This window comes from Chelonoidis abingdonii, chromosome 26 (assembly GCF_003597395.2).
Source record: "Chelonoidis abingdonii isolate Lonesome George chromosome 26, CheloAbing_2.0, whole genome shotgun sequence".
Lineage (NCBI taxonomy): Eukaryota > Metazoa > Chordata > Testudines > Testudinidae > Chelonoidis > Chelonoidis abingdonii.
Genome location: NC_133794.1, coordinates 16,571,383 through 16,593,637, shown reverse-complemented (window position 1 = coordinate 16,593,637; position 22,255 = coordinate 16,571,383). Strand labels below are relative to the sequence as shown.

The following is a 22,255-nucleotide window of genomic DNA, read 5'->3' as shown; positions in this document are numbered from 1 at the left end:
CCTTCAAATCATCACAGGCTAAGTACAGTTCTACTGCCCTTTACTCATACAATAAGAACAACATTTCATCCACCCTTCCCCCCACATTCAAGTGGTTTGTAACCCAACCCCAGCCAAAATCTATCACCTGGACAACACAGCTCTGTTTGGTGGATACCTAGGTAGATTAGGTGTGAATGTAAATATAATCTGGCCCTGAAGCCTTTCCCCACAGCCCCAGCTCATCACTAGCTGTCAGGGAGAGCTCATTTAGACTTTGCTTACAAATCATCATTTGAAATTATTAGGTTGGTCAACATCACCGAAATGAATGAACTGACATCATAAAAAACAACAGCTGTATAAGGATGCAAGGAAGCTAGTCTATGTTCATACTTTTCAAATCTATTATACTTTTTCAGATACACATATTTTATCATACACTCTATAAGCTTTTAAAGTGTGTATTAATGTTTCAGTTTAAATTCAGATTTCCAAACAGTCACTAAATTGGTATGTAACTAGCTCACAAAACTGGGTGGGGGGTTGGGGAAATTCAGGGGGTGTGTAGGGAAATCACTGCCTGGCTCCCCTGCACGAGCTTGGCTGGTTTCAGTATTGATTGCTTTGCTGCCTTAGTTATTTGCATTTTCCAGACACCCCTCTAGGTGCCATCCAATGAGTGGGCACCGGTTCCATCCCTCTCAGGTCACACTGTAAGGACTGACCGCAGGTACTGCCCCGTCCACATGCTCTTCGGCAGCCTCACCCAAGGGAAAGATGAGCTTGAAGGTAAGAAATCAGGGCTCAAGTGAAGCGGGGGGCAGTGAGTTTCCAAACTGATGAGCTCCCCACTCCAATGTGAGTTGCCTCCAGCTCTCTCTCTCATTTATGCTGAATGAATGCAGTGGTGCGGATTCACACCAGCTGAGAATCCAGCCTGCAATGTTTCCCCACTAATGCTTGCAAGAAATAAAGACCAGCAAGCTTATAGCCTCTGGAAACAGCCCTGTGTAAGGCTTCTCATGCCTTGTGCTAATACACTCTTCTTACCTCAGCCCTGAGGCTGCCCTTTGCATTGCTCGGGCCGCACAAGCCCTGGTACTGCAGAGCTCAGCTCCTCGCCCCCAGCACCGCAGATGAGTTGGGGGTCTAGCCAGGGAGAGGGGTGTGGCAGGAGTGCCAGTGCTGTCTGGCACTGTCACCAGAACAGCCCTTGGGGATTGACGCAGCTGGGCTCAATTTGGAGAAGCCCTGAAACTACTCATTTGTGCCCCTCCAATGTGCTGTGAATGACTCTGCTGTGGCAGACTCTAGAACCCTTGGCGTGCTGCACAAATTACTGTGAGCCAACGGAAGGCTGAGGGCGGAGGGGTGAGATGGCATGGATTGGTGGGGGGGGGGGGGGTGCAGAAGGGACAGAGAAGTAGCTCAGTCCAGAACAGATCAGAAAATGCAAACCTATTTTCTCAAAAAAAAAAATTGGAAATTTGGAAGTTATTACCAAAGGTTCACATCAGAACTATTTTCTGTTTAGTCAACATTTTCAGGCACTTTTTGAGTTGTGTAGAGTTCAGAAAGCATTTGGATAATAATTTGGATAATATTGTGGGGGGAATCTCGGAAGTGTGACATATTCCATGTAAAATATCAACAATCCCTCATGGAAAAGTTTCTTTTTTAAAAAAAGTGGCCATTTTTCAAGGAAAACCATTTTGTCCCAGAACCATTGCCAGACCGTCACACTTTGGCAGTCCAGAGGCATTGGAACAATTCCACGGAGCAGTAAAGCTTTTCATTTTCGGGGGGGGGGGGGGAAGCTGGGGGGGTGCAGCACCAACTCGTTTCCCTCAGTTCACAGCCCTGCAGGTTGAAGAGTTCCCAAGCAGCAGGTCCCAGAAGAGGGAGAGAAATTCTGATATGTACTTCGGACAAAAGGCAGATTAGTCTGGGGCCAGGCCCGGCTGTTTCAGGAGATTAATTATTAGTCAGGTGCAGATAAAATGAGCAAGTTAAATATGGAGATAAAGATTTAGATAAAGCAGAGCCATTATACATGCATTTTATGGCAGAGCAGGAGCTCTGCTTAATGGGGTGCCTAGAAGTAACCAGCTTGTGCAGCTGTTCATGCTCTAAGCCTTTTTAGAACTGAGCGTATGAAATCTGAATTAGCGACAACCTGAGCATAAGGTGAGCTGCAGTGGCCTCAGTGCAGTGTCTGGGCCCTGACACCATCACAGGCTGCCCTGTCCAACACCTAAGGTAGGCTTGCAGATGTTATGATCGTGGTAATGCTGCATATTGTGCCACCTCACATCTGGCACTGAACTGCTAGGGAGGCCAAGGGCTGCATTTTCAAACCAGTTCAGGTCCATGGAGATCAGAAGTATGCAGCCCCCAGCAGCTCCGGCTAGGCTGTTTATGGGCAAGTGTTCCAAAGAACCCAGCACCCAATGCACTCGGTCTCAGTACTCTGAGCTCTGGCAAATCTGGCGCTGATTGTAGGTCTGAGGAGAATTCTGTCCTGGCTGCCCAGACATCTGGAATAGCCCAGCTGCCAAGAGGACATGGCCATGCTGTTTTATGCGTGTTTCACAGGCTCCCTCTTCACCAGCACAGCTGCACCAGTCCAGGCCATGACCTTGGAAATGTTTACAAGCTAAGTAGGGCTCAGGCCTGCTCTGTTCTCAGAGAAACGCCCAGGAATGCATGAGGTGGGGCGGAGTGGGTGTTGGTAAATTAGGTTCTTCTCTTTGGCTGTGTTGACATTAGGGAATTCAGGAGTGGTGATTCCCCACTGGTGCAGGCAATGGCAGAGGATTCAGGTATTTTGTATCCCTGCTCAGAGCAGATCCAGATGATGTCAAGGTAAAATCATCAGCAGCCAGCGGCCAGTCCTACTCTCATGTTTGCTAGCTTGGGGAGAGAGAGCTGTCCAAGGGGATGGGATGCCTCCAATCCCCAGTGCAGCCAGGCCTCAGTGTCAGGGCTTCCTTGGCATATTGCAGTTGACCTCAGCCTTCAGGATAGATCTCCCAAGGGCAGATGTTTTTTTGAGTTACCTCACAATAGGTTAGCTTCTTTCTACTTTTTCCTCTTTCAGTATGTTTGCAATTGCTGTCAAATGCATGGGTGTGGATCTGTGCATTTCAGTGATCTTAGGCACATGTCAATAATAGCCAGATGCCTGGCTAAGGTAGGAGAGCCCTTTATGTGTGAACTTGGCACATCCACATGCATTATACAGCCAAGGGTATTTACTTTCAGGGATGGGGAGTTTTCCAGAGGGGTCATCCCCAGCACTATCTGTGCAGCATCCTCCTTCAGGGCAGGCTAATGATAGGCCTTGCAAACATGAGTCACTAATGTTGTGCAAGTGGCAGCTCCTACTGAACAGTGAGGCATCAGGATAGGTAGGCAGAGTTCCCCCTGTTCCCCTGGGGGGGCTCACTCTGTGAAGGGCCTATTTTCTAAGGTCTGGCCATGGTGTCGGCTGGAGGCAGGGCTTTCTGACATGGCAAACTTACCACGGGAGGAAGCCCCCTCGCCATGTCTTTCATGTTGCAACAAATATGGGTGCTGTTGGTTGCTGCAGAACCTTCCCTCAGCATGCCTGCGCCTTTGAGGCGGAAGCAGAGCCGGGAGAAGAACAGCGTTAAAGGTTTCCTGTACAATGGGTGAGGGCTGCATTAGGGACAGGGGGGGCTGGCTGGGGCCGGACGGTGCAGCTAGTTCAGTGCAATGTTTGGGGCTGTTGCACACCTGACACCACAGATAATAGGAACTGAATAAACAATAATCAGTTAATGAATGCTTTAGTATATTTCTGTACTAATGGCTGAGTCAGGCATCACGAATCCCTCCCAGCTGCTGCAGGGTTATGCTGACGGTGCTGGGGTGGGGAAGGATTCTGCAGAGATTTAAATAGAGAGAAGGCGAGTAGTGAAGAAAACCAAGACTCCGCTAGGAAAAGCGTTTGCTTGATGCCTAGTGGAGAAATCTCCTGCTGGGGCACTCACAGCACCACTGGCATGACAGTGATTTACACTCGGTTGGATCCATCCAGGAAAGATGCCGGTGCCAGCACAGGGAGAAGGGAAGGAGGTTTGTGCTTCCCTTACTCATGGGCTCCTAGGGAACCAACGTGACTCCTGGTGCAGGCCTAGGATGACCAGACAGCAAGTGTTAAAAATCGGGATGGGGGTGGGGGGTAATAGGCACCTGTATAAGACAAAGCCCCAAATATCGAGACTGGGCTATAAAATCAGGACATCTGGTCACCCTGTGCAGGCCCTATGGACCATTTCAGGGCACAGAGTCACCAGCCTGCAAGAAAATCCTGGCCACGCCCCTGCTCCATGCCCACCCACAGAACATACCCTGCACCTGGGGCAGTTGTGGACGTAGGCAGAGCCAGTTCTTTGCGTGGCATAGAGGGCCTAGCTTGGAAGGCTGGAGGTATTCCCTGAGGCCTGGCCTACGCACCCGAGTCACCAACCTTCGTGGCACAAAAGAGCTGTGAGGCAATGTTGGCCCTTCCCAGCTCTGCACCTCATGTGTAATTTACACCAGTTTACAGTGGGTGTAAAACATAACCCAATCAGAACTCTTCCCTCACACCTGTCCATGTGCACGCTGGACTCACCTATGGCTCGCACTTCACTGGTGTCAGTAACACAGCAGGTGCTAGGTAGGGGGACTCAGGCCCATCGTTACTGGGATTGAGCCGAAGCAGAGAGGGCAAAGGTTTGCCAAATTGCCGGGGCTGGGACAGGGAAGCCCATACTAAATAGGCAGGATTTAGAGTCTTGCTTTCTGCACTTGGCATCTGAAGGGCTCTCAAGGGTGGCAATGCCAGGGGTCATCCCATACTGTGCTGAGTCACTGGGGCAGAGAGCACATGTTTTCAGAGCCACCTGCCACTGATGATGACCTGCAGGGGAAAAGCCTGGTGTCCTGCTGCATCCCAGGCCTGCTGGTGCAGCAGCCACCTCCCCTTCAGTCCGTAGAAGGGCTCCCTCTAGCGCAGTCCTGCCCACAGGGCTCAGTCCCAGCAGCAGTTCTTCTCCAAGGCTCCCACGGTGCTGCAGTTTGCGGTGGCTGAGCTGTCCGCTTCCAGGTGGAGGGCCTATCCTCACCCCAGCTAGGTCAGGGATGCAGGCTCTGTTCACAGCAGGACTGTGGGGCTGGGCTCTGAATGCTGCAGCTCTCTAGTGTGAGTGTCAGTGTGTCCTGCTCACCTGGAGTCCGGACCCTCTTCCAAGCCCCCTGCTGGTGGAATGGCTCAGCTAAGCCTGGGGCTGTGCTTGGGAGCTGGTTTGGGTGACTTTATCCCCTTTGCCTCTTTGTCAGACCCTTGTGAAAGCTGAAAGTGATATTTCTTTGCCTGGTTTGGTTTCCCCACTTGGCAAACAGGCTCCCTCTCCCTGCCTGCCTCCTCACAGAGCTGGATTCCTGGGGGCACTCAGCTGGCAGAGCCACAAACCAGATGCCCTTAGCGCTGACGTTCTTAAAACCAACAAAACACCCCGCCCTCCCTACAAAGAATTCCCTCTCTGTGCCCAGGGAAGAGAGAGAAAAACACCTCTTTGTGCCCAGCCTTTGTGACAGGTGTCACAAAAGCAGTGAACCTCCAGAGACAGCTGGAGCATGCAGTGCTGAGAATAACCCTCAGTGCAACTTCTGAGTCAGCAGGGGCACACGTAGCAGTTACAGCACTGTTTTTATGGAGGCCCTATGTAAACCTTGCTCATTGTTGCATTGGTTTTTGTGCTATCAGGACTGAGTAGTGTCATTTTCTATTTAACGTGAGTGTTACCGGGTATGATTCTTCTTTCCAGTTTTACAGGGGTAACAGTAGTTTGACTAAAAACAACAAGGAGTACTTGTGGCACTTTAGAGACTAACAAATGTGTTTGGGCATAAGCTTTCGTGGGCTAAAACCCAGTTTATCGGATGCATGGAGTGGAAAATACAGTAGGAAGATATATGTACGCAGAGAACATGAAAAAATGGGTGTTGCCATACCAACTGTAACAAGACTAATCAATTAGGGTGGGCTATTATGAATGAAGTTATTCTCAATTTACTCTGGGACAATTAGGACCCTTGATGTCAACAAAATCACTCCTCATTTACACCAGAGTAGGTCAAAGGTGAATCAGGCTCTTTGAGTGCAGGGACCAGCCCTGCAGCAACTCCCTGTCGCGGGGCCCCTCTGGCCACATGGCTTCAGAATTCACATGCTGCACAGGCACTAAGGGATTTGTGCTTACCAGACCCTGTGAAGCAGGGAAGTATCATGCCCATGATGCAGCTGGACACTGAGGCTCAGAGAGATGCAGTGACTTGCCCAGCCCAGCACCTTGTCCACCAGAACATCCTTCCCATCATCCAGCTTTGCAGAGTTGGTGCCACCTTGGACTCCCCTCCTCCATTCCTGTCTCAGCCCAAGGCCCTCCCCAAATCCTGCCCTTACCCCTGTTGCTAAGATAAGAATCCATACTCAGGGAATTTCCCACCTTCACTATCGCTTGCGCCTCCTGATCAGAGCTAAACCAGTGCTCATGCTGCTCTTGGCCTGGGGAGGAGGAGTTGGCGAGTTTCAGGGGCCAGAGAGTTCAGGGAAAAAGGAACATTTTGTGTGGTTAATAATGGTGTTTAATGCCAAATATAACATTAGGGGAAAACATGAGTTACAGTCCACGGATGGGAGGGGGACTGCCACCACCCACGCACACTGCTTGGGGATCAACTGGATCTCTGGGGGGTACCCAGTGCATGTGTGTGTGTGCACGCATGTGTGCGCATCCCAAGGGTCCACGAGCCAAGATACAACTGCAGCACCGAGAAATTGGGACTTCTGTGCCAATTCCTACCTTGTCCTCCACTCTCCCCCTTTTGCTGCAGGGGCTTCAGTTTAACCCACATCCCCTGTGTCCCTCCTGGGACTTCAGCCAGGGACACCAAAATAACAGCATCACGAGCTGTGTGAGCTGCTCTGCTTTCACCTCAGAGCCTAAATGCCAACAAGGTTCAAACTTAACTATGAAACAAATTGCCAGCTGCCTCCAGCAGGCGCCCGAGTCAGTGTTCAGATTCCAGCTCCACTGCAGTTTCACCCACCCCTTGGCTCTGTCATGACCCACTCAGAGTAGCGGCCAAATTGTGCCCAGATGTTGCTGCAAGGGAGTGGTGGATGAGTGATAGATATGCTTGGATATGAAGTGATCTGAGATCCAAGAAGCCTTCAGGACCTGAAGGGTGCCAGGAATCTGTATGGATTTTCTCCTTAAAGGAATGCACAGTGAAGAAAATTACATAGAAGCCTTGGACTTTTGACTCAGATGTTCCAGACACATTGACAGCACTCAAGGGCAGACTCCAGGCCTGGTGTAAGAAGGTGCAGCATCTCTGGGCAAAGTTATGCAGACGTGTAATTGACAGCATTGATAGTGGTAGTTGTTACTTTGTATCCTGGCAGTACTTAGAGTCTTCAAGCAAGATGGGGACCCCCTGGCGTCAGGTGCAGCACAGACAGAGAGAGGCAGTCCCTGTCCCAAAGACCACACTCACACTCTCACTAGACAAGACCGAGGGTGGAAGCAGGAAGGTCAGAGCCGTGCAGGGACTGATCCAGGGCAAACAGGGAGTCTGTGGCAGAACTAGGAATTGAACCCAACTCTCCTGAGCCCAACGTCTCATGTAAACTGGGCAGGAAAGGGCTGTAAGCAGCAAAGCAGAGTAATGTGCCAGAGATGTGCAAAATGACCATAAATCACATGCCAGGAATACAGAAGGGCACAGCAGGAACAACAGGAAGAAGTGAACTATGGCAGCTCTCACCCAGACTGTGTGTTTGGGACTGTATGAGCTAGTGTCTGCCCAGGGGAGGAGTAGAGACAGTCCAAAAGTCCAGCCTCATCACACAGCCAGAGATTGATGAGGCATCAGCGCCAGCCCATTGCCTCACGTGCTGGCCCTTCCCTCAGCTCAGTGATTTGTTCTGCTGCACTGTCGGGGCCCAGCCTCCTCCCACGCCCACTGGTATCCGGTGGGACTGGCAGCACTGATGTCACTGAGTGATTCTGATGTAAAACGGGTGTGAGTGAGATCAGAAATAGGTCCTTGGCATGTGCATTGCACTCACTTGGCAGGAGGCCAAAGCCAGCATCTATCTGTTCGGGTCAGGGAGACCAAGCATCTGTGTCTGGTTGTTAAGAGACCAAGAACCAGAGAACAGCATCTCAGCGCAGGGTTCTAGATACTGCAGTGATGGGGGCCGGCTCAGCACCATGATGGGGTTCCTGCGTGGCAAGGAGGCAGGGCTGCTGGCTGCTACGCTCCTAGCTTTGGGCTTAAAGGGCACACTGGGGTTGTTACCAGGAGCAAGGGGACACGACGGAAGAATCTCACAGAACTGGCTCCCTCCAGGATAGAGACACAAACGGAGCCTTTGCTCCCACAGCTGAGAATCTGGGTCTTAATGTCACTTGACTATTTTATCATGTGAATGGTTAGCTCCGCACTCTCATTTGTTGTCGTTGGTACAGTCCCACCTGGATAAAGGGCAGCCAGCCAGCCAGCGATGAGAGCACTCTGGTGAGTCCATGCGTCTAATTCGCAGCCCTGGCTGGAATACAATAGTGACTTGTCCCTGTCAGCCTGGGGAGTGCTCAGGCACTAGCCCAGCGGCCACTTTTCCTTTCATGGGACCTGGACATTTTGTTTTTAAATTTCCAGAAAACAAAAATAATGGAAAAATGGCAACAAAGTTTCTGGGCTTTGAAAAGTGTTATAAATTTCAGGGTTTTGTTGATTCACCGGAACACAGGATCGTCCTGACCCGGATGAAGGTTCGCTTTGCCTGAAAAGGCTTTTTAAAAAATTTCCTGGTCAAAAAATGCAGAGGGAACAATGAGAGTGGCTGTGGGGTCATTGTGTATCCTGCAGGCCACGTGCAGCTCCGGCTGCTTTTAAGTGCGGGTCGGAATTTCACCTGCGCAAAGTTTAGGGCGAGGCTCCCACCCCCTAGAGTCCAGGAGAAAGAGGGGCGCGGCGTCCTCCCCACCCGCCTGGGCGAACCAGGGGGCAGCCCCGCTCCCCATCCCTGGAGCGGAAGGGGAATCCCTGGCCCGCCGCTGGGGCCAAGGCCGAGGCTCCTTCCCCCGGGCCCGCTCAGCCTGTCCCCAGCACCTGGTGCCTAGGCGCGCTGCGCTGCGCGGGAGGGTTTACACGGGCTTGGTGCGCGCCGCTCCGGGGGCGTGGCGCTCGCAGGCCGGGCTGGAGGCTTTTCCAGCTGAGGAGTTTCGGTTCCTGTGCCAAGCGCTGGAGCGTCTCCTGCGCTCGGTCCCAGTTCCCCGCGGAGGGGAGGCGCAGCAGCCCGGCACGGAGCGTGTCTCCAGCCGGAGGCAGGGCTCAGGGAACAGGATCCCGGCTCCCCACTGGTGCCCGGGAGCCATGGCTTTGCCCAGGGCATCTCCGGGGTCCTAAGCACCCCGACCCAAAAGACGGGAGTCCAGCTGTTCCTGGCACCGCCCTACGGGCTGGGGCAGCCGGCGGGACACCTGCCGGAGCCGGACCCCGTGCCAGGCTCAGCCGCGGGACATGCAGGTGGGTGACGCGCCGAGAGGGGACGGGACACGGAGCGAGTTTGCTGCTGGCTGCGATTCATGCTGGGGAGGTGGAGGGCGGAGAAAGCGGAAAGCCTGGAGGGTTTGGCCAGAGCCTCCCCCGGGCCCCGGCTGAACGCCAAGGGTTTCTCTCTGCACGCAGGTGGCCTGGGGCAGGCAGGGCAGGTGGCATGTCGGACCTCTCCTCGAGGACTTGCCAGCGCCTCCAGGTGGGCTTGGAGCCCCCACTGCTGAAGGGCATCTGCTCTACCTGCTCTTGAAGAAGATGCACTTGTTCCGGAGCTACAGCTACCAGATCCAGCTGGAGGGCGAGGCGGGCAGCCTGCCCAGGATACAGGGCATCCGATGGGTAACTACTGAAGCTGCTTCATGTTGCCTTGCGTGGTGTTTGTGAGAGCTGCAGATGTCAGTGCCAAGGTGCTAGCAGGGCTCTACTAGTGGGGAAGGGCAGGGAGGGGATGGCTTCTTGTGTCAGGCGCTGGGCGCAGGGAGCTGACACTGAGGAATGAAGGTTAGTCAGGTTGGAGCAAGGCTTTGTTTCATCCCTTGGGCCGCTGCTGTAGCAATAACTTACTCCGTAACTGACTAGCAGAGCAAATTGACCTGGACATTGGCAAGTGCTTTTTGCCAGACAGTGGAAAGCAGTTCCCAAGGATTCTATAGACAATTGTGGTTTCTGGGGCATAAGCAGCCAGGATCCTCTGAGATGTGTTTGACTGTGATATTCTCCTAGGATTCCTAGGCCAGCCTAATGGGGCAGAGTTAAATGGGAAAGGTGCAAGAATGCCACCTCTGCACCCACCCTTCCCCCACTCCTCCCCAGAACAGACACAAGGGTTGCAGTTGGGTAGACTGGCTCCACCCATGAATCCTTCCCTGGGGTGTGATTCTGTGTTATCCTGCAGTTTGGGACACCGTTTACACTGCCTGCGCACATTCTAATTTGTATTTTACATCCACATAGCGCTCACTTTGCATGGGTGCACCTGAGTTCTCCAGGGCCAGGCAATGGGGAACTGGCCCCAGTCCAGAAGGGAGAAGGGAGTTAGTCTCTGTGGCCCAGTCAGGGCTTGGCTCCTTTGCTGAGACAGCCAGCGAGGGGGCCGGTTAGTATCAGTTGTTATTAGTGACAACCAGCTAGGAACCCAACTAAGACCCACCAAACTCAGAGGGGGCCTCCAAATCTGGAGTCAACAGTAATTTGTGGCAGTTTCCACTGCACTTTTCTGCTTCATCCTTCATAGTGTGTTGGGGTCTCGGGACGGGTGCCTGAGGGCAGATCGCGTGGGCTGGGGGTGGCACGAGGCTGATGGGAAGCAATCGGGAGGCAACGTGCTGGGAGCAAAGGGAATAAAACCTCAGGGAGGGAGCCCACAGAGTGATGTTCATGTGTGAAAGGTCAGCCGTGCATGGGATCCCTCAGCCAGGTTCGGTGCTTTCCCATGTAAATGGCCCCTTCTCAGCAAAGTGTTCCCGCCAAAGCTGCTCCTCATGTCTGTCAGATTCAGGGGGACTCTTGTGCTTGGCATTATTAGTAGCCCTGCAGAGCTCCGACTCTGGGGAGGTGTGTGTGGGGGGTCTGTCCAGCACCATTATCAGGTCTGCGATGTGTCAAGCTAGAAGTATGGGGAGGGGGGGATGCATGGAGGTCTCTGAGGGCAGGACTTGGCCTGCAGAATCTTAATTCCTGGTGATGGCGTAGCCAAGGGAAGATCTCTGGCATGACTCTCTGGTCCCAGGATGGGGCTACAGGGTCGGCAGTCAGAGAAAACAGCCTCCCCATGTACATCTAAGCAAGGAGTCCTAAGGTGTCACTTTTCAGCACAGAACTGCACTGACACTTCCAAAGACAGTCTGATCTCCATGAGCGAGTCCCCAAATGGCCTAGGTCCTGGGCTGGGCTGGAAGGGCAGCCTGGTACTCACTCCCTGCTGCTTCTTTTGTGTAGAGTGATTTGGGGCAGGGCAAGGGACACCTCAGCAGACATGGCCTCAGCTGTTAGCGAAAGCATTTCCCAGGCAATTGCCCCAGCTTGTTCTCCAAGTTCAGCTCTCACTGAGGCATGAAATCAGACCTGTGCTATTGTGCTTCAGTGCACAGCAGCTGTACTGAGTATTTAAACAATCTACTTGACCATGTCTCAGATTAGATTTAAGCCCTGAGCATGTGAACAGGAAACACCTCTACGCCAGTTTCTGCACCAGCAAATAACCCACACTGTCTCTGCCACAAAAGATGTTTTATAGACGGGATTTCCCTTGAGTTTCTGCTTCTTCCCCCTTAAATTAAAATTGCTCTAATTTATGCTGTGCCTCCTATTATCCTCTTTGTGTCCTGGAGAGCAGAGAATAGCTATAGTGAAGTTCACTCTTTCCCCACCCTCCTCATTCCTGGCAGGTCCCTCCATGCCAGTGACTGGGACCAGGGCTGTGCTCCGGCAGAGAGAACCCCTGTGCAGGTGGCATTCCTGGTGTACACGAGAAGTGGATCCCACAGCTCTAACAGTGCAGTGGGGCAGTGTGTCGACACCTGGCATGTTAGGTGCTAGCCTGAGCACAGTGACTATGGGGAGTTAGGGGCTGCATTCATGGTGGCCTGGAAGGCTGTAGATATCAGGGATGCTCAGAACAAGTGCACTGTTAACTGGCCCGTCTCTCAAGTGTATCCATGTCTGGATTTCTTTGCTTAAGGTTCCTCCCCCAGTGGTGTCTAAGTAAGAGCTGGTGACATTTTTCAAACCACAAGTTTTTCATTGAAAAATGGCTATTTTTTCAGATAGAATTCTTTTTTGTGGAAAATTGTCCATTTTTGTGATTTATTTTAAAAAAAGCGATTTAAAATATTTTTCTTTCTTGTTTCCTTTTCTTCCCCATCCCCCAGATCTTTTAGAAAATACATACAAAATGATGTGTCTAAATTAGCTGTTCCCACTCAAGAGATTTTGGAGTCATTGTGGATAGTTCTCTGAAAACATCTGCTCAGTGTGCAGTGACATCAAAAAAGCGAACAGAATGTTAGGAACCATTAGGAAAGGGATAGATAATAAGACAGTAAATGCCATATTGCCTCTGTATAAATTCATGGTACACCCACACCTTGAATACTGTGTGTAGTTCTGGTTGTCCCATCTCAAAAAAGGGATATTAACATGGAAAGGGTACAGAGAAGCACAACAAACATGATTAGGGATATGGAACAGTTTTCATTTGAGGAGACAGTAAAAAGACTGAGACTATTCACTTTGGAAAAGAGAAGACTAAGGATGGGGGATATGATAAAGGTCTGTAAGATGACTGGTATAGAGAAAGTAAATAAGGAAGTGTTATTTACCCCTTCACATAACATGAGAACTAGGGGTGATCCAATGAAATTAATAAGCAACAGGTTTAAAACAAACGAGAAAGTCCTTCTTCACACAACACACACTGAGCCTGGGGAACTTGTTGCCAGGGGAGGTTGTGAAGGAAGTATAAGTGGGTTTAAAAAGAATGAGATAAGTTCAGGGGGGACAGGTCCATCAATGGCTATTAGCCCAGATATTCAGGGACACAACCCCATGCTCTGGGTGTCCCTCAGTCTCTGACTGCTAAAAACTGGGAGTGGACAACAGGGGATTGATCCCTTGATCATTGCCCTGTTCTGTTCATTCCCTCTGAAGCATCTGGCACTGGCCACTGTGGGAACACAGGATACTGGGCAAGATGGAACATGGATCTGACTCAGTATGGCTGTTTTTGTGTTCTTAAAATCATTCACCATCCACCCCTGAAAATGCCTGGGTGGGGGCAGAATGGTAAAAGGGAGTTGGTGTGGGGGAGATGGTGCTTGATAAGTTTATGAAGGGGCTGATCTGGCGGGGTTACCTGTGATAGCAAGGGACTGGACTTGATGATGCCATCCTGGGTTCCTAAAAGAAAATAAGGGGAAAAAAATGAAAATGACAAATTAAAAATGTATATCCCCCCCCCCCCCGCAAAAAAAAATTGCACACGCAAAGAAATGAAAAATAAACTTCAAACTAGGTTGATTCTGGCAAAATGGATGTGACCTGGGAATTTCCAGTGTCAGTGGGAAATCACTGTAAAATCCTTGGTCTGACACTGATCTCAACCCCTCGGGTCTGGGCTCTGGGCTGCACATTCAGGGCTGCAGGGATGTCACCCCAAAGGGATGGTGCCAGAATCTTGTTTCCTTAAACCTCCAGCAAGTTGCCCAGCCTAAGTGAAGGGTCGGGTCTGCCCTTCATTTTTGACAAAACTGTGCCTGGCCTTTCCCCACCCCACACAAAGGCTAAAGCCTACAGCACCCCAGGGCACACATTGCTGCAAATGCGGAGGTGGCAGGGGGAGAAGGCAGCCATGCTGCCTGAGGAGCTGGCTGGACCTGGCATGGGAACAGGCAGCTTCCCCTGTGTTCTCTGTTGCTCTGGGAGACCCATCCCTTTGGAGCTGCCCTTGTGGCTCTGGGTAAACACCACAGTCTTGCCCTCGCTCTCAGCTAGCTTTTGCAGCTTTGAGCGTTTGCAGCCTGTGTGCTTTTCTGTGCCAGGGCTTCAATGCATGTCATTGTGGGGGGTGGGGAGGGGAAGTCATTTCAGAGCATCCTGTCAGGCTCTAGGGGTCTGAGATTCCCCACATGTATTTTACCATGGCCTGGAGTCCCTGAACTCTAGGATTGTATACAGCTCCTGGAGGGGTGCGGAGCTCTGGCTGAAGGTTCTGAGGAGGACCCCAGGGCTGCAGAGGAAGGCACCCTGCATGGGTGGGCCTGATACTGGTTTCTTGCCATCCTGTTTGAGGCTGCGGAAGGGCGAGGGCCTTCACAAGAGCCTTAAGGACTGAAATAGCTTTGTTGTTGTCCCTGGAATCCCAAACAAAGGCCAGCGCAAGAGCAGAGCCGTGGTCCCAGGGCTTGGCCAGGTGCCCAGAGCTGCCGGATTTCTGGAGACAGACAGGATCTCGAGGCCCTTGCAGCCAGGCAGCAGGAAGATGGAAAAAGGCAACTCCTTAGGAAATTGCCTTGAGACAGCAGCTGAGATGCTGGGACAAATTGGGCAGGGGCCAGGTGGGGGTGCTCAGTGAGTCAGGGAGGGAGTGAGGCAAGCAGAGCAGCAGTGCCCCAGAAAGCTGGGGCACGGGCAGGGCCGGTGCAGGGATGTTTCGTGCCCTAAGTGAAACTTCCACCTTGCACCCTCCCCCCCACCGCGCCTCCGCCCTGAGGCATCCCCCCTGCCCCACCTCACCCCTGCTCCATGCACGAGCACCCCAAGCACGCTGTCGCTGCTTCGCTTCTCCTGCCTTCCAGGCTTGTGGCACCTAAGCTGATTGGCGCTGTAAGCCTGGGAGGCAGGAGAAGTGAAGCGGCCACGGCGTGCTCGGGGAGGAGGCGGGGCAGGGGTGAGCTGGGGCGGGGAGTTCCCCTGCATGCCACCCCCCCCTTACTTGCTGCAGGCGGGCCTCCCCGTGCTCTCCTGCCCCAGCTCCCTCCGCCTAAATGCTGGCGGTGATTGGGGCGGCTGAAGATCCGGCCATTGCGGTTGCTACCGAAGAAAATGGCGTCCCCCCCAAATGCCAGTGCCCTAGGCAACTGCCTAGGTTGCCTAAATGGTTGCACCGGCCCTGGGCACAGGCGGTGGCAGGACCGGCTGGGCGGTGGCGGTGGCAGGACCGGCTGGGCGGGTGGCATTGGAGCACCCAGGCACTGAGTAGGAGTGTTTAGAAAGTGCTATGGCACCAAAAGGAGTGCGGCACAAACCTGCTTTGGACACAAAGGTCCCTTTGAGTGTCCAGGGAAACCACTCGCTGGGAATGTTACAAGAGTGAACGGGGGACAGTTCTAGAGCTGGTTAAATAATGAGAAAATCCAGGATCCCAAATTAAAGCGCCCAGTTCCTTTCCTTGTTCCTCACTGGATTCCAGGTGGCTGCCGGGCACTGGTCTGGTGAACACATTTCTGAATCTTGGAAAGTTTCTCTGGTTTTAGTGCTAATGCTGAGTTATATGAAAACCCATGCTGGAAAGTGTGTTAGTTGCTCTTCTCTTTAAAATGGTTTCAGCTGGTTTGGAAAGGAGGGAGTGATTAGATCAGGGTCTGGCAGCCGGGACTCCTGGGTTCCATGGCTACGTGCCTTTGGGGAAGACATGTGGCCTCTCTGTGCCTCAGTTTCCCCATCTCTAACATGAGGATAATGCTTTCCAGTCTCACAGGAGGGGCTATTTCTGAAGCACTAGTGGTCTTCTGATGAACAGACTAGCGCAAGGTAGGACATTGCTCTGTGTTTGTCGAGAGCTGACCCCAGGAGCTTAGCTGCTGGTCCTTATCACTCTAGCTGCCACCTGGGTAGCTCCTGCCTGGCCACAGGCCTGCCTCTTATTTGTAAACATTTGCTTCATAATTACACGTGTGTTTCCTGCTCCATAAACCCGTCACGAGATTCAGGAATGTTTGCACAGGGAGTGACAGTCTTGGTACCCAGAGGTCGACTCAGAGGCTTGGGAGAGCTGGAGGGTTTGGGGAATTGCTGAACATGGGGGTGTTTGGGGCCATATTCCCACGTGCCTTGCCCAGGCCAGGTGGGGGGTGAGAGGTAGAGCTCGGGTCCCCCAGACCTTGTAAAACATCTTTTAAAAACTCAGTTTTTCACTCTCCACAAACCTTTTCCCCCTTCCCCACTGAGCAGAAACAGCAAGGCTCCTATTTGCGGGTTCCCCATGGCTCACTGGAGGGGTGGGCACAGTTTTTGCTGCATTCATTGATGCAGCATTTGTGGGCCCCAGCCATGGGCCAGGCGGGGGAGGGCAAGAAGAAAGAAAAGGTTCTTTGGGTAATTATACTTGCCTTTTGACATCATTAATTGGAGGGTCCTGTAAACCCCCTCCCCCACATCTGCCTGCTGCTTACTCTATCTCTCTCTCCCTTGCCCCTCTCCTTTTGGCACCTCCATCACAGTCTAACACAATGGTTCTCAAGCTTCTGGGGCTCAGGACCCATTTGTCAGTGTTGATGTCTGTCATGACCCAGTAAATAGTCTGGGGGTGGAGGCCCTGGGATGGTTTCAGTGAGATCCTGCCCCCCTTGGGGGGTTGGGTCCTGCCCGGGACTCACCCCACAGTGGTGGCTCCTGCAGCTACTGTGCTGTGGGGCCAGCTGGGCTTGGCTCTCGGCTCCAGGCATTGTGATCTCTGGGGCTGCAGCACGGCTCAGGTTTGGCCCCGCCCTCCTGACTGGACCCAGTGTGTGTGAGTGCAGTTGTGACCTAGCTCATGGGGTGGCAGTGCCACTCACCCGCACTTGGTCTGCCCGGGCTCCCGTCGTCATGACGGCTGGCCAGACCTGAGTGGTGATGGGAGCCCAGAGGTTGCAGTGTCTGGAGCAGGGAGGCGAGCCCAGCCAGCCGTGTGGGACAGGAGCCGCCGGAGCTGTCATGTGACTCCTTGAAACATTCTGGTGACCCAATTTCAGGTCCCCATCCTGGGGTTGAGCACCTGGGTCTAACAGGTGGGGTGAGGGTTGGTGTGTGTTGCTCTCCATGGAGGTTGGGTCTGGAGAAGGTCAGAGCGATTCTTCCCTCCGACAATGGAACTGGAGGGGATGTGGTGAAGTGGCCATGGGTGATAGGGGACCAGGTAGGGGATGGGGCCTCTTAGTCTCTCCAGCACTGTCCTTGCAAAGGACTAGATGGGCCAGGAGCTGCTCACCCATCCCGGAGTTCATTGCAGACCCTGGAGATGGGAAAGGGCCATGAAGCTGTTTTCTCCTTCCTCTAAATGAGTGGTTCTCAACCTGCAGTCCACAGGCCTCTTGTAGCCCAATCAGCACAGAGCTGCAGCCCATATGGCATCCTCAGGGCCATAGAAATAGTATTGGATGCGGCCCACATAACGCATTGTGGACCACGTATGCGGCCCACAGTGGTAAATAGGTTGAGAACCACTGCCCTAAATGATGTTTCTAAGTGAAGTTTGAACTTACAATACGATTTTGAAGTGAGCTCCAGATTCTGCCTAGCCCAGTGCCTGCCCACAGACCCCGTGCCTGTGCTGTGTGTGGCTCAGCTGCCGGAACTGCCCCTGTCATTAGCATGAGAGACAAGGTGGGTGAGCACCAAGGAGTTAATGAGGAGGCCAGTGCATAGCCAGTGGGAACCCAACCGCCCCCCCCGCAGGCTGGGGGTCCCTCTTGCTCTCTCTGGGTTAATGTTAGAAGCTCACTCCAGGCTTGTCTAATACAACACATAGAAAACAGGTCTGACAGGTCCCTTCAGCTCTGCTTCAGGCCCTGGTTTACTGAGCACACATGGCCCCAGCTGGCGGTAGATGAAAGGTGGTATTTTTAGAGCACTCAGCAAGGAAAAGCTAGTACAGCAGTCCCCAAACTTTTGAGGGTCGTGCCTTCCCCCACCCCCCCGTCTGCAGCCCCCTACAGCCAGGACCAGGAATGGGGCTGTGGCTTGGGGCGGGGAGTGGGGGTGGGGGGAGGCATGGCTGGGGCAAGGGGGCCTAGGCTGGGGCTGCAGCTGGGAATGGGGATGGGTCTGAATCTATGTCTAGGGCTGGAGTCACATCCAAGGGCCAAAGCTGAGGGCAAGAGCAGAGCCACAGCTGGACTGTGATCGGGGCCGGAATCACGCTGAGGCTGGGGACAGGATCAGGCGCATGGCTGGGAGCCGTGGCTGGGGGCAGGGCAGAACTGGAGCAGAGCTGGGGGCAGGGCAGAGCTGGGTTGGGTGGCACTATCAGTTTGGGGACCTCTGCATTAGCGACTGGAGACATTGGTGAATGAGTGCATCAGGGTCCCGGAGGAGCTACGCAATGGCCTCGCCTCTGAGCTGGGTTCAAAGGAGTTCTTGAAGTGAACCCGAACCCAAAAAGTGCACATGGCTGAGCACTGCCTTCTTTGCATGGTGTGAATAACTGCTCTCCCTTGGGGCCAGACTGTGCCCCACAGCTCAGCCCCGTGTAGGGCCAGCACAGTTCCAAGCACTCCCAGCTCCCATCTGTTTAGGGCAGGGGTGGTCAACCTGTGGCTCTGGAGCCGCATGCGGCTCTTCAGAAGTTAATATGCGGCTCCTTGTATAGGCAACAACTCTGGGGCTGGAGCTACAGGTGCCAACATTCCAATGTGCCAGGGGTGCTCACTGCTCAACCCCTGGCTCTGCCACACGCCCTGCCCCCACTCCACCCCTTCCCACCCCCTCCCCTCGGCCTGCAGTGCCCTTGCTTCTCCCCTGCAGAGCCTTCTGCATGCCATGAAACAGCTGATTGGGAGGGAGTGGGAGGCGCTGATTGGTGGGGCTGCTGGTGGGCGGGAGCTGCTGATGTATTACTGTGGCTCTTTGGCAATGTACACTGGTAAATTCTGAATCCTTCTCAGGCTCAGGTTGGTCACTCCTGGCTTAGGGTGACCATATTTTCCCAAAGGGAAAATGGACAACCCTGGGCTGGCCTGAGGCCACCACTCCCCCAGGTGGATGTGAGGCTGACCGCACGGGACCAGTGGTCTGAGCCTCCCTGCTGCCCGCCCACACACAGAGCCAGTCCCTAGCCTCCAGCACTCTCCCCTGACATGTTCCTCCATGTCCCACTAGGGATGATCAGTTGGCAAGGACAAATGGGACAAATGCCCAGTTTTGTCAAAAAAGTCAGGATGGCTGTGACAGGGCCTAAAAAAGGGACTGTCCTGGCCAAAATGAGATGTATGGTCACCCGCTCTGCTCTGGGGCAGGAGTATGTCACTTCTCCCTTTCCAGGGCCCTGTTTACTGCCCTTGCAGGCCTGGACAGCTCTGGCATGGGAGGGCTACTGTGGGCACAGGCACTGGCTTTTATTTTTCCCAGTGGGTGCGCCACCCCCCACTCTGCCTTGAGGCCCCATCCCACTCCACCTCCTCCCCCAAGGCCCCACCCTTGCATCACCTCTTTCCACACCTGTTCTGTCCCCCCGCCGAGGCCGCCTGCCCACTGATTGCTGTTCTCTGCCCTTCCACAAGTGCCTCCTACCGAACAGCTGATGGGTGGCCCTGCCAAACAGCTCTGGCTGGTGGGTGCTGAGCACCCCCTATTTTTTGTGAGTTGGAGTCGGTGCCTGTGGCTGTGGGAGAAGGTCACAAGTGTGAAGATGGCCTTGCCCCAGGGGGATGGTGAGAGCCTGAGTTCCCCTCAGTAGTCCCCTCCACCATATGTTCCAACAAGGATCTGGAGCCTGGGCATGGCTGGGGGACTCCAACATGGCGCAAACTGCATAGAAGCTAGGCCTGTATTGCAGCCACCACCTGCAATGCCTGTGGCAGATGGGAGGCACGTCGAATGATCACAGATAACAATTTGAGTCATCAGGATGTTCCGGGCCACGCCTGCTCTGCTCATAAAGTTACTGGCACACGATGTTGCTCGGGCTGAGTCAGCAGAACCAATGCTGTCATGCCACACATGGGCCTGCGGCATCAGGAAGTGTAGTTGCAGCTGGGAGCCTCTGTGCTTCAGCAAATAGTGAGGGATGAAGCTGGCACTGATGCTGATTGCAGTGATTTGCAGTGGGGATGGTCAGAGAATGCGCTTGGTGGGGCTGTGGGTGCAGATCCTGCTCCTGCAGTGGAATCCCACCCCAGCTTAGCTTGTTACTTCAGTGCAGTTGCGGAGGCACCATTTCAGGTTTGGAAGGGAGGGGCAACTTTAACCATGATTCCAGGGACTATGTAGGCACCTGAAAACTCCAGTTGTTTTTGCAGATAATAACTTAGAAATAAGCTGAGAGGAGCACGGTATCTAATTCCTATATAAGGAAAGAAAATTAAATAAATATTAGACCCACTCTGCTCTAATACTAACATGTTCTGACAGCTTGTGTCAAGTCACTTAAGGGACACTGGCTGGGTTTCAAATTGTAACGTATATTCTTACCTTGTTACTACCTCTTGATTACAATAGTTGAAATAATTGTAGAAAAATCTAGATGACTTTCTGTCACTTTTTTTGCAGTTCACAAAGCTTAGAATAGATTGTTTAACTTTTGGAAACATCCTGCTAGGGCAAGGCCCCATGAGTTTATATTGCACCTGCCTGGGGCTCTAGGGGTGCTACCCCATACAAATAATAGACCAGACATTCACTTTAAACAGGAGGGAAACTGACACTTTAAAGTCACTTTCCAAGTATTGCCAACCCCAGATGTTCAAAATCATGAGCCAGGCTCACCAAAATCATGAGATTGGCTTTACAGTCATGAGATTATGTAAAAATAACAACGTTGAGGGGCCACAGGGACGTGTCGGCTGCTTCTAGGAGCAGTGCGGGGCCAGGGCAGGCAGGGAGCCTGCCTTAGTCCCACTGTGCCACCAGACTTTTAGTGCCTAAAATCTCCCAGTTTGGCTTCAGTAGGAGAGAGGGCCTGATTCCAGGAGACTCCCGGTGAAACTGGGAGGGTTGGCAACTCTGCACGGGGACATCTCTGGAATGTCACATGTCCCAGGCTTCCTGCCCAGGCCTGGCTGCACTGCAGGGGTGCCCGCAGGTCGGTCACTCACTCTGGCGGTGGCCACACACCTTCAGGCTCTAGGTGGTAGGACCTTCTTCCCAGTGTGCCCCCCCCCCCCATTGGGGTCACTATCCCTGCCCTCCCCCACCCCCCAAGTCTGGCTTGTAAGGCCTTTTGGCTGGGGGTGTCTCCCTGCAATGGGCCCACTGCCCAGGGTCCCCCCTTGCTCTCCCCAGCTGCTCACTGCACCCGGTTCCAGACTGCCCCAGCCCCAACTGTACTGTGCCTCCAGCTCAGCTCTCTGGGCTGCTTGTCTGGCTGCTGCAGCTCTGCTCCGCAGCTCAGCTCAGCTCAGGCTTCCGCTCTCTCCTTAGCTCAGCACTGCTCTGGTCCAAGCAATTCCAGTTCACACGAAGGACAGCCTCCTGACTGCCTCATTAGCCTGCCCGCCCTGTCAGTCAGGCTTACCTGGACCGTTGATCTCTCCCCATTGCCCCTGGGGATTGTCCGTCTCAGGGTCCTGGCTTCCCATTGATCCTTCCCCTTCCTTTTGGTATTGGAAGATTATAGAATATCAGGGTTGGAAGGGACTTCAGGAGGTTCTAGTTCAACCCCCTGCTCAAAGCAGGACCAACCCCAACTAAATCATCCCCGCCAGGGCTATGTCAAGCTGGGCTTTAAAAACCTCTAAGGATTGAGATTCCACCACTTCCCTAGGTAACCCATTCCAGTGCTTCACCACCAGGGCCAGCTCCAGGCACCAGCGAAGGAAGCAGGTGCTTGGGGTGGCCAATGGAAAGGGGTAGCATGTCTGGGTCTTTGGCAGCAATTCAGCAGCGGGTCCCTCAGTCCCTGGGAGCAAAGGACCTGCCACTGAATTGCTACAGAAGAATGAAGCAGCGCTACTGAGCTGCTGCCGAACTGCTGCCGATCATCCTTTTTTTTTTTTCTTTTTTTGCTTCACTGCGTGGGGTGGCAAAAAAGCTGGAGCCAGCCCTGTTCACCACCCTCCTAGTGAAATAGTTTTTCCTAATAGCCAACCTAGACCTTCCCCACTGCAACTTGAGACCATTGCTCCTTGTTCTGTCATCTGCCACCACTGAGAACAGCCGCGCTCCATCCTCTTTGGAAACCCCCTTCAGGTAGCTGAAGGCTGCTATCAAATCCCCCCTC

The 22,255-nt window shown here is 53.2% G+C and overlaps 1 protein-coding gene across 1 annotated transcript in view; it reads left to right on the top strand.

Moving 5' to 3' along the window:
* The first annotated feature begins 9,291 nt into the window (after window positions 1-9,291).
* Window positions 9,292-22,255, top strand: part of RAPGEF3 (Rap guanine nucleotide exchange factor 3) — a 66,072-nt gene continuing 53,108 nt past the window's right edge. Inside the window, exons 1-2 of the mRNA XM_032783996.2 lie at window positions 9,292-9,591; window positions 9,754-9,960. Coding sequence (XP_032639887.1) covers window positions 9,586-9,591; window positions 9,754-9,960 — 213 coding nt within the window. The 5' untranslated portion in view covers window positions 9,292-9,585. The remainder of the gene's footprint in view (window positions 9,592-9,753; window positions 9,961-22,255) is intronic.